This window comes from Liolophura sinensis, chromosome 2, assembly GCF_032854445.1.
Source record: "Liolophura sinensis isolate JHLJ2023 chromosome 2, CUHK_Ljap_v2, whole genome shotgun sequence".
NCBI lineage: Eukaryota > Metazoa > Mollusca > Polyplacophora > Chitonida > Chitonidae > Liolophura > Liolophura sinensis.
The window spans coordinates 24,533,543-24,550,846 of record NC_088296.1 but is presented as its reverse complement, the minus strand read 5'-3'; the positions used below and the strand labels follow the sequence as shown (position 1 = coordinate 24,550,846).

Genomic DNA, 17,304 nt, shown 5'->3' with positions numbered 1-17,304 from the left:
AGAAAGTCTTTCAGAACCCGGGGAAATTTCCCATCATTGCCGCTTAAACTGATATGTTCAATGCTGATCTCAAGACAAATCATTTTGAAACTATAATTTTTTTAGTGATTTATTGATTTATTTATTGATGTTTTGCGCCGTACTCAACTTCACTTATATAACGGCGGCAAGCGTAATGGTGGGAGGAAACCGAGGAGAGCACGGGATAAACACGCTCACCCATCCGTAGGTTATTGAAATGTTCTAAGAGTATTTTCCAGAAATATTCTAAAAATATTATCTAGAGCTATCTAGAGTGACATCAATAAACAAAGAGCTCTCCCCTACCATCGGCATTAAAAGATTTAAAAATGAGAAAATACAAACAAAAACGCCTGGTATTCAAGCAAAGAGTATCAGCTCTGTTTCGTGTTCAAAGAACTGGTGTTTCTGTTGGTTTGGCGCTCGGTCAGGGCAATGTCCGTGGACACAAGCATCGTATTTTAGCGGTCCGGCTCGTCCTCGTCCTGCATGGGTGTAAGCATTTGACCCAGCTTGCTGTACCAACTTGAGGGAATTTACCGAACATAGAAGGGCTTTCTGATTGATAACAGGCCCTTTCATTTAGATTTTGGGAAGGCACTTTCGTAATAAATCATCTGACCTTGCTACGGAAAAATAATGCAAAGTCATTTTTTGTTCAAGCACTGACCCTACCGAGGCAGTTTCCTTGCCAGCTTCCCTGACAAGTCTCCTGACCAACATGTACGCATTGTGACACGGGCAGCCGTTCTCAGTTCCCTTTTCATAAATGTGCAGTCCAAAATGCACAAGTTTAACACTTTAACTAACCGCAAAATCCGATTTATTGCATCGTTATCTGTCTATCCACTATAAGAAACCACACTGACAATCGAGAGGTAATAGGGTTTTTGACGCAACAGCCACGTGACACTTTGCCACTCTAGTCATTGGCCAAGTTTATAAGGCCTTCTACAACATGGCCACTCGGAGAGAATTGTTCGTTAGTGCCATAACCCCGTTGCTGAACTTCATCCTCTCGACTTTCAAAAATTTCTAGACTGCTTTATATACTTTTCTCGGATAACTCTGTCGTATGTCATTTTTTCTACCGGCACGGATAGAACAGTTGGTAGAGCGTCCGCTTCGGGACCGGTAGATCCAGGATCAATCCTTGATCGAGTCACACCTAAGACTTTAAAAGAGGAAGTTGTAACTTCCTCGCTTGGCGTTCAGCATGAAGGGGATAGTGTAACGACTGGTTGACCCGTATAATGGCTCTGGCGAGGCGGCTTACTTGCCTTCGGTAAGTCGTCTCAGTGAAGCAGCACTAAATAAAAGAGCAGTGGAAATCCGTCCTGCAACAAGGAGGCACATTACACGTACATGCACCCTAATGATTCTTTCGTCGTTTCATATGACTAAAAACTTGTTGAGTACGACGTTAAACCCCAAGCACTCACTCACTCACTCATTTTTTTCTATGTATATACAATAGCGGACTTTATGTTCACTTTAATTACGACCATCTTTGGTAGAATTATTCTTGCCTGAATGGTTACTTTCATAATGATTGACAGCACTCCCGGAGAGTATTTAAATGCTCTTGTCCGTTGCCTGCTATTTTACTCAGAATGTGACCACGTGATAAGCCTTTCTTACGGTGCCCCGTGGAGTCAAATAAAGCTTGATAACGCCAATAAGAAAGTTGTATTTCAACCGAGATTTTCATTTAACGGTTGTATTGTATTCATAAAATTCATGACCAGAATTTGTAAAATTTACCAAAAAAAATGTGGGAAACGAAGGCACACAATGGCACAGTATGGTGATTTTACCCAATGGGAGGCACAAATATTACTCCGTTACATTCGCCTGAAGAAGAAAAGAAATAGAATATCACAACACATGATGTAATTAAAATGCGGTGGTATTTTTTTCTTTATCCCGTGGAATTGGTGATGATCATGATGTTAGCAATATACTGTTTGCCATAAAAAAAGATCTACCAAAATGTCTTAATGACCACAACATAATTTGCAACAGCCATGGAACATTTACCGCATGAGTTATTTAATTATTTCACTTATGCTAAAGCACGGGAGGAAACCCACGACCACCTGCAGGTTGCTGGAAGACTTTCCCACGTACGACAGAGGAAGAATCCAGCGTGAGTTGCACTTGAACTCACAGCGACTGCATTGGGGACAGGCTCCTGGGTCAATGCGCCGCGCTGGAGTTTATTGGAGGACAGTATATGTACAAGTAAAATTTCCCTTACACCGATGAAATTTCCCTCACACCGGTGAAATTTCTCTCACACCGATGAAATTTCCCTCACACCAGTTTGTAGCTGTGGGGTATAAACATGGCGTGCCTCAGTAGACAAAGCTCAAGTGTCTCATCCACCCAGCTGAGATATAAACCTCACTATACAGGTATTCACGCTCCTGGTAGGTGGGCTTGACACAATAGTCACTACATGTATAATGGCATTATGCCGACCGTTACTAAAATGTAACAGTTTAAAGGTTGTGAGGAACTGCTGAATTTGAACTTGGATCTCATGATCCAGAAAGGAGTACTGTGCTAACTGAGGTTAGGAGAATATTCCGCAAGCCACTGCTAGTGTAAACACCGGAAAGCTGCTCCCCTTGCTACACGGGGTCAAGCTGTACTTGTACATATCAAACTGTATATTGTACATATCAAGCTGTGCATGCAGATTTCAAGCCCACATGTACATGTCAAGCTGTACATGTATATATCAAGCTGTACATACACATATCAAGCTGTGCATATACATATTAGTCTGTGCATGTACACATCAAGCTGTCCATGTTTATATCAAGCTGTACATGTACATATCAAGCTGTACATGTACATATATTAAGCTGTACATGTACATATCAAGCTGTAAATGTACACATCAAGCTGTACATGGACATATTAGGCTGTGCATGTACACATCAATCTGCACATGTACATATCAAGCTGTAAATGCACATATCAAGCTGTACGTGTACACCTCAAACTGTACATGCACATATCAAGCTGTACGTGTACATATCAAGCTGTACGTGTACATATCAATCTGTACGTGTACATATCAAGCTGTGCATGTACATATCAAGGTGTACATGTACATATCAATCTGTAAATGCACATATCAAGCAGTACATGTACGTATTAAGCTCTACACGCACGTACACATCAAGCTGTACATGTGCATATCAAGCTGTACATGTACATACCAAGTTGTACAAGCACATAACACCCCAACTCCTCCCTGCAATATACAGAAGATCGTCAAATTTATCGCAAAATCTCCTTGAAATACCTTGAAATACAAATGACATTCCATTAAAGTAAAGTATCAGTTTATCAATGATTTCTATGTACCATTTACCGGGACAACTTACTGAGAGTATAGTTCTTGTTCTGGCATTGTGTGTACTTGGACTGCGGTAACCCCGCCCACTTTTCATCCTCTGTCCACGCTCCATGCCATAGCTTACAGCTACACGTTCCAGACTTGCACTCCGCTCCGATGCCGCAATTATTGGATTTGTTGCAAAGGTCACCGAGTGCAACTTGGGCGGTACTTACACACCAAAACAAGTCTGTAGTGGAGAGAAAATTGATCTCGCACTCACAGGTGTGGTTGGCAGAGCAGATGGAATGCCTGGGCAAACAGTCCTTCGTTTTGTTACACGGGTCACCAATAACACTGGCTGGAGGTGAACAAAATAAAATTGAATTCCTTAGTCACATAGGTGATTTATTGCTCGAAGGTTTTGTTTGTACTTCTTTGCCATCATGCGGTATATATTTACTTCATTACCTATGTAAGATATTCCATCCCGCTGTTAACTGAGGGCCGTGTGCAAATATACACATGATGTAGAGATGACCATTGATACAAGCAACACGCCGGCCGAAACATTGTTCCTGCACTAATAATACCAGTTCATGTTGTTTATTTCTACAAATACAAGGATTTGAGTTTGTTTGCTTGTTAGATTTGCTTTTATGATTTATATACAAGTTATACATGTAAACTATTTTACATGTTTTAACATGTTCAACGCATTCTTGGAATTTGAGTTAGTACAAAATAAGGTTGAGCGGTACCGGACTACACTACAAACGCCGGTGTGTAGCGGTTCAAAGCCCTTAGTCAACCAAACATCTGCCTGGGTAAAACCACCGCCTTTGGCCAGTGACTTCAAAAACCTACTGAATTCAAGACTTTTATGTATCAATTAATAAAAAAGTGCAAAGGTCGTGAGACATGTCTTCCAGATACCACTACCCGACTCATCACACTGAAGCCAGTGACCTTATCTTTGTTCAAGATTTCTCTACAAAAATTTCCTGTGTGACAGAAGAAAGTGACTGTTGACAGTTGATCTTGTTCACAGTTTGAGAGGTATAGCAGTGTGCCCGAGAACTGCAGTCGTTGAAATATTTTACGTGACGTATATGGCACTGTGGCAGAAAACTGGAGTTTTTGACACTAGGACAGGAAACTAAAGAATGTTCTGTATTTTGACATTGAAAAAGTGGATAAAATGCTATTCTTCTAACGCGGGGATATTCTCTTCTTGGTTAATCAATGCTATTTTTCCAACGCAGGGATATTCCCGACTTGGCCAAAAGATGCCATTCTTCTAACAAGAGGATATTCCCGACATGGCTAAAAGATGCTATCCTTCTGACAAGGGGATATTCCCAACATGGCCAATAAATGCTATTCTTCTAACAAGAGGATATTCCCGACTTGGCTAATAGATGCTATCCTTCTAACGCCGGGATTTTCCCGACTTGGCCAATCGATGCTATTCTTTTAACGCGGGGATATTCCCAATTTGGCCAATAGATGCCATTCTTCTAACGCGGGGACATTCCCGACTTGGCCAATATTTGAAATAATAATTTATCATTGGCTACTAAATCTGGAAAATTCATTTTTTCTACTGGCCAAAAAGAGTATAAAAAACTCTCGGTTCCGTTCCAAGCAATGAAAGGAGACACCAAAATAGTCCACGGCAATTAGCGTTCACAGTTATGTAAGATGACAGTGAACATACCTTTCTCACACATGTCTGTTTGGCGGTTGATGACATAGTGTACATTACACTGGCATATCTTCCAGTCACATCGGTGGGGTCGGCAGGAGGAGTTTGGGTCCGAGCAGTCGGCGTTACTCGTGCACTGCTGGCTCACAGGCGCAGCTGAAGGCGGTAAAATACGACATTCATTAATAAGTCATATCAACATTTCGGGAGTCTTGCGAGTTCGCGGAGGCTTGGGTGTAATTAGGTGGAGGGCTATCGCAAACCATCGCGTCCATAATACTTGATTTTGCCGTAGTTGTTAAACGGAAAAAAAACTTCTAGCATGGTCGAGTCTGTTCGTCCTTGAAATTATGTTCTGTCAGCAAAGCACAATGACTGAGGAGCCGCCTACCAATGTGGTTGTTGTGAGTTTAAGTCCAGCTCATGCTGGCATCCTCTCAGGCCGTTCGTTGGAAGGACGGCCAGCAAAATCTGCGGATGGTTATTGGTCTTACCCGGCTCTGCCCGGTTTCCTTCCACCATAATGCTGGCCAGAGTCGTATAAGTGAAATATTCTTGAGTATTGTGTAAAAAAAAACCAATCAAATAAATCAATAAATTAGCCCAAATGGCAATTCCAGTCGAAGAAGGTATACAATTTGGCCTTATATGTAAACTGACTACTGTTTGGAAGAGTAGTATGGATATGACATGCGCACTTAAAAACGCAGTTTGGTTTATAGGGTGTTAAATGACTGAATTTCAAGAAATGCACGATACCAGATAACAACGATCAATGGTTTCACTGCTTTTAGAGATACTGAAAATAGTCTATACTGTGTAGACATACCCAAAGATTCTGCAAAAACGAGGCCTAGTACAAGCAACTCTTGTAGCGGGCGGCCCATTGACATTGTTTCTGGAAAAGAGAAAATGTTTTGTTTTACAGTTGCAACACGATGACACGCATTCTTACTGGTACAATGTATTTGCTTCCAAATTGATGTAAACATTTTAGTGAAGTGTTGAAATATGTATTTTCAGGTGCTGGTTTTATGTACCAGGGCTATGGCATTAAACGATGTTCCTCAAGCCTAAGTCAGAATTTAAACACTCATACACAGTTCATGTCAACAAAACACTGAAATATAATCCGCTGACAGGCCATTAAACACTGCCCAGCCCCTGAAAGGTCTTTTTCCCAGGCTCTGCCCGGTTTCCGCCCAGAGTAATGCTGGCCGCCACCATACATGTGAACTATTCTTGAGTAAGGCGTAAAACACTAATAAATAAATAAATAAATTACTTAATTAATGAAACACTGGTATGAACTGATATACAAACAAATTGAACTGTGGACTTACAGATTTATTTCCTCTAGGATTTCACAGTTGCTATCAATAAAGCAGTCCGTACCTGCTCTGAGAGAGAAGTCTGAGTCAAGTGGCTAAAAAATCTGAGTTATGTAACTGAGTTAACTAAGTGAGTCAACAATATAACCAGATGAGTTTTCACTACGCCGCTGATCTGGTCATATGACTCAGTTTTCAGATTTGCATTAGCTCAATTGTGTAACTCAGATTTTTTTCATCAGTGGGCCCAAATATTTTTCTTAGTGCATACACAGGGAAGTAAATGAAAAGATTCTTTAAATATGTCAGTGTTTTTAGGTGTTTATAGGTGACCAGCGTTGTGCCCCTGACGCTCACTTCACCTCAAGAATTTCCCACATACATGTATATGAAGGGCAGTCCGGTATATGGGATGGAGAAACAGGGGTGCATGGAGCTTTCAAATTGGCAAATCATGATTTGCCCAAAATGCAACCGGTAAAAGAAAAGTTCCCTTCTTGCTTATATCTTCCACAAGGAATAGCTGTTTTAAAACACGAATAATACAGGGCATAAGATACTCGTGGACGACCTACAAGTAACGACTGACATCATCGTTATCTGTGTATGACGTCACGCTTGTCAAATCTTGGTCGCACCATCTGCTCGTTTTTTTACGAGCTGTGCATTTCTTATTTCCGAGTTTCCGAGTCTATATTTTATAGATTTAATCTGTTTGAATGTGAAATAAACAAATTCAGAAATTAAGCCGAGAAAACGTGATTTGTCAGCTGCATGCATTTTATGCATATGACAGTGTGCTTTCGTGCCGCAGTTTTCAAGCTCAGTCCATGCTGTAATCCTGTAAACAGCCCTCTGCTATGCGTTTTTCTTGGTCTATGTCATCGATGACTTCATGAAAATACAGCATTGATCTTATTTACTTGGTGGGCGCAACTCATGTGATTCGAGTAGCTTAACAAGTTTCCAGCGCAACGACACGAGTCCGCCTGGCTCGCGTGCACGTCGTACTCGTATCCCGTTGACGAGTATCTTAACCTCTATTGACTTTACTGTGCACAGCTATGTGCCACAGTTCAATAGCAAAGTTATTTTTTCCTTGAAAAGGAGCGAATTGGTTTTTCTTCCCCTACATGGCAAAGACATTCAACTGGCAGTGTAAATCAGGTAAATCAACCATCTTTGTGAATAAAAAGTGGCTGGTTAATGTCTACATATTTCACTGGTATGTTCATTGTTCGAATTTGTTAATGTTTGTCCTATTTAAAAGAAGACGGCAAGCAAAATATAAAAACTTATCCCTACCTCAATACGTGGATTCCCTCCGTTACGAGTGAGACATGCACTTAGCGCTTGGGTCAGATTATACAATTTTCTCTTACCAACATTTGTTTATTTTACCACGGACAAAGTTAAGGTCAAGGGCGGAGCTGGGACAGTGAACGACATAGTATAACACATGCATGTCATGGTTGTCAAGGAGTGAACGAGTGCTTGGGATTTAACGTCGTGCCTTTTTTGACAGTCATAAGACGACGAAGTAGTCGTTAGAATGGCTTAAACCTTCATCACTGCAATTATATTTACCTATGCCTGCTAAAGCCATGGTGCTAGGGACGTATGCGTTGCTACTTTTTTAGGCATTTACATGGACAGTTAGAATAAAACCTTAACCGTGGTAAACCAAAAATTGGCCTAATTTTTCCCTTTAAGAGCGAATACTTGCCGAGTGTAACATTTCGCAAAATATGTCGGTGGTGCTGTAAAAACAATCAAATAACACTGCCGTGACTGCTGTAAGATCTCTTTGGCTGAAATGTAAGGAAAAGAAATGGAACAAGAAAAAAATTTATTCAAACAATATCACTAGAATAAAAATGTAAATGAGGTTTATAATGAAATATAAAACAGCAAGATAGTTATGACCACACGGTAAAAAGCAGCACTATTTCAGCTTTATCGCGGCACCGTATGTTATTTTTTAAGACTCATTAATTTAGACCTAATACTTTTTTTAAACAAAACCACACTTCTGAGTGAAACACACGGGTACTCGTACAGTGAAAACTTGGGTATCAACATTCGGTATATATATAACGTAATATACAGAGAGAGTTTTATGTGTAACAATTTCTTATTGGTCTCCTCGCGGCATCAAAGTTTCCCTGCAAAAGTTGATATTCCGGACTATCATCTCTATAACATGCTAGCACAAAAAATACGAATTTTAGTACTAGCATTAATATATTAGCACTGGACACCGACAACAAATTTTTAACTCTGACACAGACAGTTCAACTCAGCGACGGTAATCTTACCTCTGACATAAATATACATGTATGTATTTGCACTGGACACTATCAAAACATGTCAGGACTAGAAACAGAAATTTCAAAAATGCCACTGATATTAGATGAAATATTCAGCAAGGATATGAAAATTTTATTACCAGGGTCAGTTGTTCGAAAGTGTATTAGCTAATTCTGGTATTGAGTCATATTTTATATTTAAATTTTTGGCCTAACTCAGCAGCCATAGCAGTTATTGAAAGAGCAACAGCAGCAGTTTTATCACTGACACTGATATTTTAGGAATCACACCAAAATGTTAACAGTAATATGGACATCGATTACAGCAGTATAGCACGGTAATTGTGGCACTAACACCATAAGTTACGCAATAACACCGTGACATAGCAGCAGTGATACCGTGACGTTAGCACTAACACCATGACATTATAACACTAATACCATGACGTTAGCACTAACACCTTGATATTATAGCACTAATACCGTGGCGTTAGCATTAATACTGTGACACTGGCACTAACACCTTGACGTTAGCACTAACTCCATGACAAAAGCACTGACACAGTGACGTTATTGCACTAACATCGTGACGTTAGCACTATAACACCATTCAGTAATGATGTTAACATCATAACCTTAAAATAATTATTACTGTATCATTATTAAGGTCTTTGAAATATCTGACAACAAGGCGAATTGACATGATACATCTGAAGACATCGTCTGCCACTTCTACAACGGATTAACACTGATTTGACGTTTCTTGTACATAAGTGTGTATTTAAGTCACTACATAATATCGGTAACATTTATATGTATAAATATGGATAAGTATATGGAGTAATAAAGAAGATATATGTATATATGTCATTTTTGTCTTGTTCATCGAGTGAGACAGATGTATAGTATATATTATAGATGCGGAAATAATTAGGCCTCTCATAATGGGAACAGAATAAGTCACTTATCGCTTTCAAGTCTACATCAGTACGCCGCAGCACAATCGGTTATTGAGGAAGACATATATGCGCACACCACAACATTGCAGGCTTTTTGTGCACTTATCTAAGTTTTTAATTTAAAATATTTCTTACATTTTAATGTGTCACAAAACTTTACCTAAAATACATGAAATGTGCTGAGTTATCCAAACTGAAGACGATTTCAATCCTTTCTAATTTAGCCACGTGGGCTTTGTTTGTAACGCTAGCCGGGCATGCGTGCTCGACATGGGTACCAGGGCCCACATTTAGGAAACGTCTAAAGACTCGTGTCTAACATTCCAACAAAACTGCAATTAAAACGTCTTGCTCTAGAAAGTTGAAAATGTGTACACTGATTCTGTATAGCAACACGATGTTAAAACCACAGACTGAACAGAAAGACTATATTTTGAAATAACGTATTCCTAAGATAAATATTATTATTATTCCAAAAATAATGTACAACAGTTTATGTAAAGCTTTTCATAAATAATTAACGTCATATTGTGTGGTTTTCAGTCAGTTGATTTTTTTAAGGTGACCAGCAATCATCCGTGACCAGAGAGCGTGGTAAGGATTCCGTCAGCGAAAAGACGATTTGGCAGCAGCTATCTGTGCGTATATACTTATCGTGTAGTGCATTTATTGTACCCTGTGGTAATGAAGATGACACAGAAAATGTCCGTTTTTAAAAAAAAACCGTGAAATTTGAAACCGATTTGGCCAGAAAAACGCGTGTTCCTTTCAACCAATGAATGCATATACTGATTAGATAATTTGTTCAGTAAAAGATATACAACATATAAAAGGCAATAATGAAAATTGTCAGGAGACAATCTCTAAGTAAGTTGTTACTTAACGATTAGATATATGTATAATCCACGGCCAATTTTAAAAACGTTTTGACGTTGTTGTTGCTGCGTTGTCAAAAATGAAATCATATGAAAAGCTGATAGAGTTTGGTCATGTTAGATATACAGCTACAAACTTGATAGCATGCGAAATGTTTTTCGACACGCCTAGTTCTCTATGGTGCCCTGTAAATCCACAGTAGATCAAAGAACTGGCATTTTTGATATTTCTGTTTTGCACAGAAAAAAACGGTAAAGAGTAGAATGAATTACCGTGGCCTAACACCGTCCTGAAGTGTTTCACATTCCTACAAGATCTCACCAAAAATCAATAAAGTGACCTTTTTGAGTGGAATAGCGACTCGTGTCCAAGTGGTCTTGTTAATTTTCTCTTGTAGTCCATGAATGATACGCTAACCCACAAACTGTAATCGCATAGACAAAGATGCACAACGCATCCAACTTTACGTATGTCATACGGGAAAAGTTAGCCATATATATATATATATATACATCCACTTAGGCTCTATATATCAACATTGTCTTGTGTGCGTCAGAATAAACGGTACATGATGGGATCGACAATGAATACCTCACCACAATTTGTAGATTAGCATTTTGGCAACATGAACTGGCCCTGCCACAAGCACACACAGTAGGCCTATATGGGCACACACCTAATGATTCTATCTGACAAAACTGCTAAGCATGACGCCAAAACCCAAGGATACATACATACACGCACGCATACATACCTTACCAAATTTACACAACAATGTTTTGCATGAATCGAGAGTGGCAGGTCAAAAATAACATGTGTACTGACTGCGTTGTAAAAGGTCAAAGGGGAAATAGCCCAAGACTCTTGTTACGGTATTGAAAACGGCAACAGAAAACAGACTCAGTGACTCAATATTTCAATGTAAACAATGCTTTATATATAAAATGAGACGTACAGTTTAACAGACAGTTCAACAAAAACAACATAAAAAAAACATACACATCAGTATTACCGGTCTTTACAAGTTTCCAGTTCACCTTTGCATCCCAAGGAATGTATTCCAGGAAATCCAACGTAAAGACCATGGGATAAACACACAGTTCACACAAGTCACAAATTGTCCCAGTCAGGTACTTCGCCAGGTTAGCGAACACGAACACAGTACACAGGTTACACAGAACTGGAACAGTCAGGCCTTTGAATGACGTCACACCCGCAGAGCACAACACAGGGTAAACACAGACATGGAGGTATAATCCACTTTTAGAACAGTCAGCTCCCGCAGAAACTCACAAACGAGCCGTTCAGAGACGTAGAGTAATGTCACCTTGTGGCAGAACGAACGTCCTTTGCAAAACTGAAAACTTCAGTTTAGAGTCCTTGACGACCTTGTCGGTCAGGTGAGGTCAGCGTGTTAAACAAATTACACAGTCCACACTGTATAATCATAATAAAGATCCGAACACCAATAAACGTGACTTCCGCAGAAATTCACATAAACCAGACATCAGTACTACTGTGGTACACAAACGGTGCCGGCATAAAAAACTGTCCTCCCAAATGAAACTGGCATCACCAGCTCATATCAAAATAATGGACTCGATACGAGAGCGTCTCACACTCTCCTGGCTCCCAGTGGATGCAGCAAAAAATCCTCCTCTCTGCGCAGAAAACACGGCTTATATACGCTCCAGGTGGATTCAACTATTCTTAGACACAGAATTAACAGCCAATGAACAGCCAGTTAAATAAACAGAGCATTGAACAAGGTGCTTTCGGCCAGGTCCGCGCTGTACATATATAACAGGGCCTGTTATGCTTATAACATATAACACAAAGGTCCGCAGACTAAAAGTACATGAAAACGTTAAATAGTCATACATAACACTCTCCACTCACGTAATATTACTGCCACGAGTAGACAAGCTTTACCAGTGTATCCTTAGCGACATACCTGGGGCAGTTTTGGCTAAGTCGGACCTATAAGCCTATCCAGATATCGTCAACAGCAATGTTTCAGGTGACATGATAGAATCATCCTATACTCACAAGGAATAAGGATAATTCATATATTTGTCAAGTTTTGATATACACAGTTTTCTTGCTGACATTGTTGAAAGGGGGAAAAAAAACGCGTGAAAACATTCTTTGGTGCTGAAAACAAAGGGAAAAAACCAAAGGCTAACATAAAATTCAACACCAATGAGTTATCTCCATTTCCATTACGCCTGTTTTGAATCTGGGAAACTGTTGTTGTAGAAAATGTAAGGGAAAAGTTCCGGATACGATATTGTGGAATTTTTCCATGTTTTATCGCCTCTGAAGATCGCCGTGTCCCAGATCTGAGGTCGAGAAATCCTCCGCCCGAAAACGCGAAAAAAGGTATATCAGCAAAGTCGACATACTGTTTTTACTGATTTTGTTATTTACTTATTTATTTATTTTTTTTGTTCTTTAATTGTTCATTTCATTATTTGACTCTTGCGAAAACACAAGAGATAAATGTTATCTTGTTGATGAATTCGCGCGAGTTTGTTGTCGTCTACGTTGATGATTTTCTGGCCTGAACACCTGTGTAAACCACCTGCTTTAAAATGGTGTCGTCTAAGGCTGGAGTGTTGTGACGCAGGTATGTTCCGAAGCGTGCGAATGAGCGTTCGAATGAGCAGATGGCCACCCGAGCCTCGTCGACCGCTTATTGTCACCAAGGCAATAAGACATAAGCAATGATTTCATACAAAAAGGGCGGAATGTTAAATGAAGACCATTGCCATAGCACTAATGTAACATCAAAAGGGAATATGCGATAACCAACTTCTTTTGGGAGTGACATCGTAATACCAGAAAAATGGGTCACAATGGTAAAATAACGGCAATGGGAATGAGGTTAGGCGAAATGAAATAAACCACTTCTTGGGGAGTCAGATACAAATATTACAAAACAAAAGATAAAAATTGTGTCCTCAACACAACTGAGGTTGAGGATAACACAGAAAATGAAGTCATCCATCTCATCGTACCATAAATGGACACACATAGCACAGTGGAGGTATATGGTTTAACGCCACCTCCGCAATAATCCACCCATATTGTGGCGACTGTTAAAAAGGACACTTGTAAGGGACTGGGAATGGAGTTTAGCAACACTATATACAAGATTGAGACTCTAGCACTGAACAAATTAGGACAATAAGAAGAAAACTAAAAGATACCTTCTTCTCCGAGAGCGACACCACATTACAGTGATCACAACGACAATGGCGATAAAGAAGGCGCAAGCCACTGCACTAAGTATAGCGATTCTCTCTGAAAAACAAAAATAGACCAATATAAATATGTACTGTATTTTGTAAACAATATTTCATATTATTATACCTGATAGAGTGATTCATGATTTCCATTTGTCAAGGCAGTCACGTGATGTTCGGAAAAACATGACGTACAACGATCTTACGAACAAACAAAATATAGGGCTTTCGGCGACATATAGTGATTTTTGTGACAGTGAATTTTCTGACATAGTGATTTTTGTGACACACTTTCTGTAAATAAATGTGAGCGTTTGTTTTCGTTTGAACATCCCATTGATCGTTTTTTTTATTTGATGCATTTGATTGTTTTTATACGGTTCTTCAAAATTATTTCACTTGAAAGAGGGCGGCTAGAATTATCGTAGAAAATCGATCAGAGCTCGGGGAAAACACACTACCACCCGCAGGTTGGTGGCAGACCTTCTCACTTAAAATAGAAACCTATGTGTTTTTCTATGATGTGGGCCTTATTATGTAGCCCTCCTGTCTCTTACTAATCAGTCAGGGCTAGAACATTCAGACTTGCGTCCTTCTTTCTTCCTGGTTGACAGCCAATGAAAAGGTTTCAAAACGCGTACTGACGACAACTGATCGTTCCTTTACCATTGATGTCACGTGGGCGGGGGGTATGTCAAGGAATTATCTTTGTCCTTCCTCTATATTTAGAAACACTGACCAACGTCAAATAAGTAGTACGATGTTAATTTCCTAATGTAAATCACTTTGAAAGATAAATAAGGCTGTAATACCTGTAGAGAAACTCACAGACGTAAGCTGCACTTAACACTTAACACATTCGACCAGAGTGCAATAGGCTAATTTTATGTGTAATTTGAGAACATAATACATAGTACTATGAAAAGTGAAGTGTGTTGTTTTGGCAGGAGCGCTAATGTAGAAGTTATAAAAATAATAAAATAACCTGCCCAGATCATATAATATCCATCTTCCTCTCCGGCCGTACGTGGGAAGGTCTGACAGCAACCTGCCGATGGTCATGGGTTTCCCCCGGTCTGCATTGTTTCCTCCAACTATAATGCTGGCGGTCGTCATAAAGGTGAAATATTCTTCACTACGGTGTGAAATTTCTATTAAATAGATAAATAAAGAATATTCATTTAATATACAAAAGACGTAGCCTACACTATAAAATTGACTTTGAGCTTGTTGAGGATTTATTGTAATTTAGACCAGATGCTGCTTGACGCAATGCAATTGGTTTGTCGCCACGTGACGTACATTCACCAAGCATCCTACAGCGTTGCAACATAGGTACACTTACATGACTTTTCGTGAAACTGAAGTCGAGTGCACCTGCGAGTGCTGGCTTGTGAGAATTTAGAGGTGATATACGGGGATTGCACTGGGTACATAGCGTACAAGCTAATTGATTGTTGTTGTTGTCAGTGGTAATGATAATATTGACTATAATGGTCGTGCCATCGTTGTCATTGTAATTTTCCTGTTTGCCTTCATGTTTACCTTTTGGACACGTAATGGCTAAAATGTTCCCAGCGTTGCTCTAAACAATAATAATGCATTAACGTATTCAATCAATCATTCATTAATTCATTCATTCACTCATATTTAGGCCCATCTCTGCCTTTTAATGAGTCTGGACCCGATAGCACAGACCTTAAAAGAGGAAGTTGTAACTTCCTCGCTTGGCGTTTAGGATGAAGAGGATAGTGCAACGACTGGTTGACCCGTATCAGTATAATGGCTCGGGCGGAGCGGCTTACTTGCCTTCGGTAAGACGCCTCATTGAAGCAGCAGTAGATAAAAGGACAGTGGAAATCCGCCCTGCAACAAGGAGGTACATTACATGCACTCTAAGGATTCCTTCGTCGTCATATGACTGAAAAATTGTTAAGTAAGACGTTAAACCCCAAGCGCTCACTCACTCGCTCACTCCTTTTAAGAACAATGCTGTACTGTTACAGCGTTTCATGCTGGTATAGATCTGTGCTTAAATTGCCGTCAGATTCCTAACTTGAACTTTTCTTTAAGTCCATGGACATGTGTGCATCGAAATGGCTGATGATGATAGTACAAATTATTGTCATCTCTTCGGGTTTGTATTTATTTTTATTTACTATATTTAAAAAAGCAAATTATAAAACCAACTGATTTATTACCAAGTACATGTAATTAACCAATATCTTCTGTCTGCATACTTAGGTCAAAATGAATCTCCGTAGTCAACTATTTGACTACAGACTGCAATACAGTTGGATTTGAACCCAGACCTTCCCTGTCCACAGAAAGCTTGGACTGTAAAGATATACTGGATAAGCACCACAGCCGCAGCACATCCGAGGGCAGCACTGTTTGCTTGTAACATCAGCATGCCAAAGATTTTTCGTAAACCAGGAATCAAAGCTACATGTATTGTTTTAATCATGAAGGAATCATGCCCCGAAAAAGGATCTTGCCTAAAGGTGTTACTTATTTATTTATTTTATTGGTGTTTTACACCATAATCGAGAATATTTCTCCTATACGACGGCGAGGAGTATTATGGTAGGACAAAACCATAATGACATGTTACCTCTTCTATAGGACTTGACATCTTGTATATCCTGTGTAAAAGCGTAAAGTCTGTGTGGGCTTCACTCTCTCCTCACCCGTGTCGGCCATTTTGTTTGTTTACAATGAGCGAGTGTATGTTAATATACGGTTCTGAACTCAGCTCATTTTTCAGGTTACTAGTTGTTTTAGCATGTTCTGAATTTTTGTAAGATGCTCCAGTAGAATTATTACCGAGTATAATTTTTCACTTTGTTAATAGCAGTTTTTTATGTAAGCAAGGAATGTTTGAGGACTTTTTTTGCCTGACATTTACCTACACTCTCCCAGCGCAGTGCTTGGAGTCGGGGGGGGGGGGGGGGGGATTCAACTGTGTTTTTTATTAGTTGGGTAATATTGCTCCTGAGAATATATTGTTAAGTACACAAAATCGCCTTGGTCATGCTGATCGAAAGAATTCTTACCACGACCTGCACTTGACACTGCGTGATGTGGAAGTGGGAATAGCCATACCCCAAACTGTTCGATCCCTTGATAGCTTTTTTGCCAGTTTTCCTTATCCAATGTGCATATTTGGTGCTTTGTAAACTTCAAGAAAAACGCTTTCACATAAGCACAAAAAGCTCTTAGGGGAGTTTTGACGTAGGCAAACGGTAAACATCTAACTATGTAATAATACATCCTTTAGTGGATACCACCATATTGGTTTCTGAAAGTTGTGTCATCTCCCACCACACTCAATACATCAGAACACATGTTGTGTTTGGGTGATACGTCAGCGAAAGTGAAGTATATGGAAAATCCTGTCATTGTCTTTGTGCCAGATTAAACAAGTATGTGTTACAGCCAATGCTAACTTATGTTAATTGATCTTGTGGTATTCTCTGTGCTGGATCAGTGTGTTGGTT

At 39.6% G+C, this 17,304-nt stretch overlaps 1 protein-coding gene across 1 annotated transcript; it reads right to left on the bottom strand.

Annotated features, from left to right (window-relative positions):
• Window positions 1-1,519: 1,519 nt before the first annotated feature.
• Window positions 1,520-7,806, bottom strand: LOC135463161 (uncharacterized). The gene is made up of 5 exons (XM_064740478.1): window positions 7,718-7,806; window positions 5,911-5,979; window positions 5,094-5,237; window positions 3,423-3,734; window positions 1,520-1,875 (listed from the first exon to the last, which is right to left on the bottom strand). The coding sequence occupies exons 2-5, from the start codon at window positions 5,972-5,974 to the stop codon at window positions 1,835-1,837; spliced, it is 561 nt and encodes a 186-aa protein (XP_064596548.1). The 5' UTR covers window positions 5,975-5,979; window positions 7,718-7,806; the 3' UTR covers window positions 1,520-1,834.
• Window positions 7,807-17,304: the final 9,498 nt, after the last annotated feature.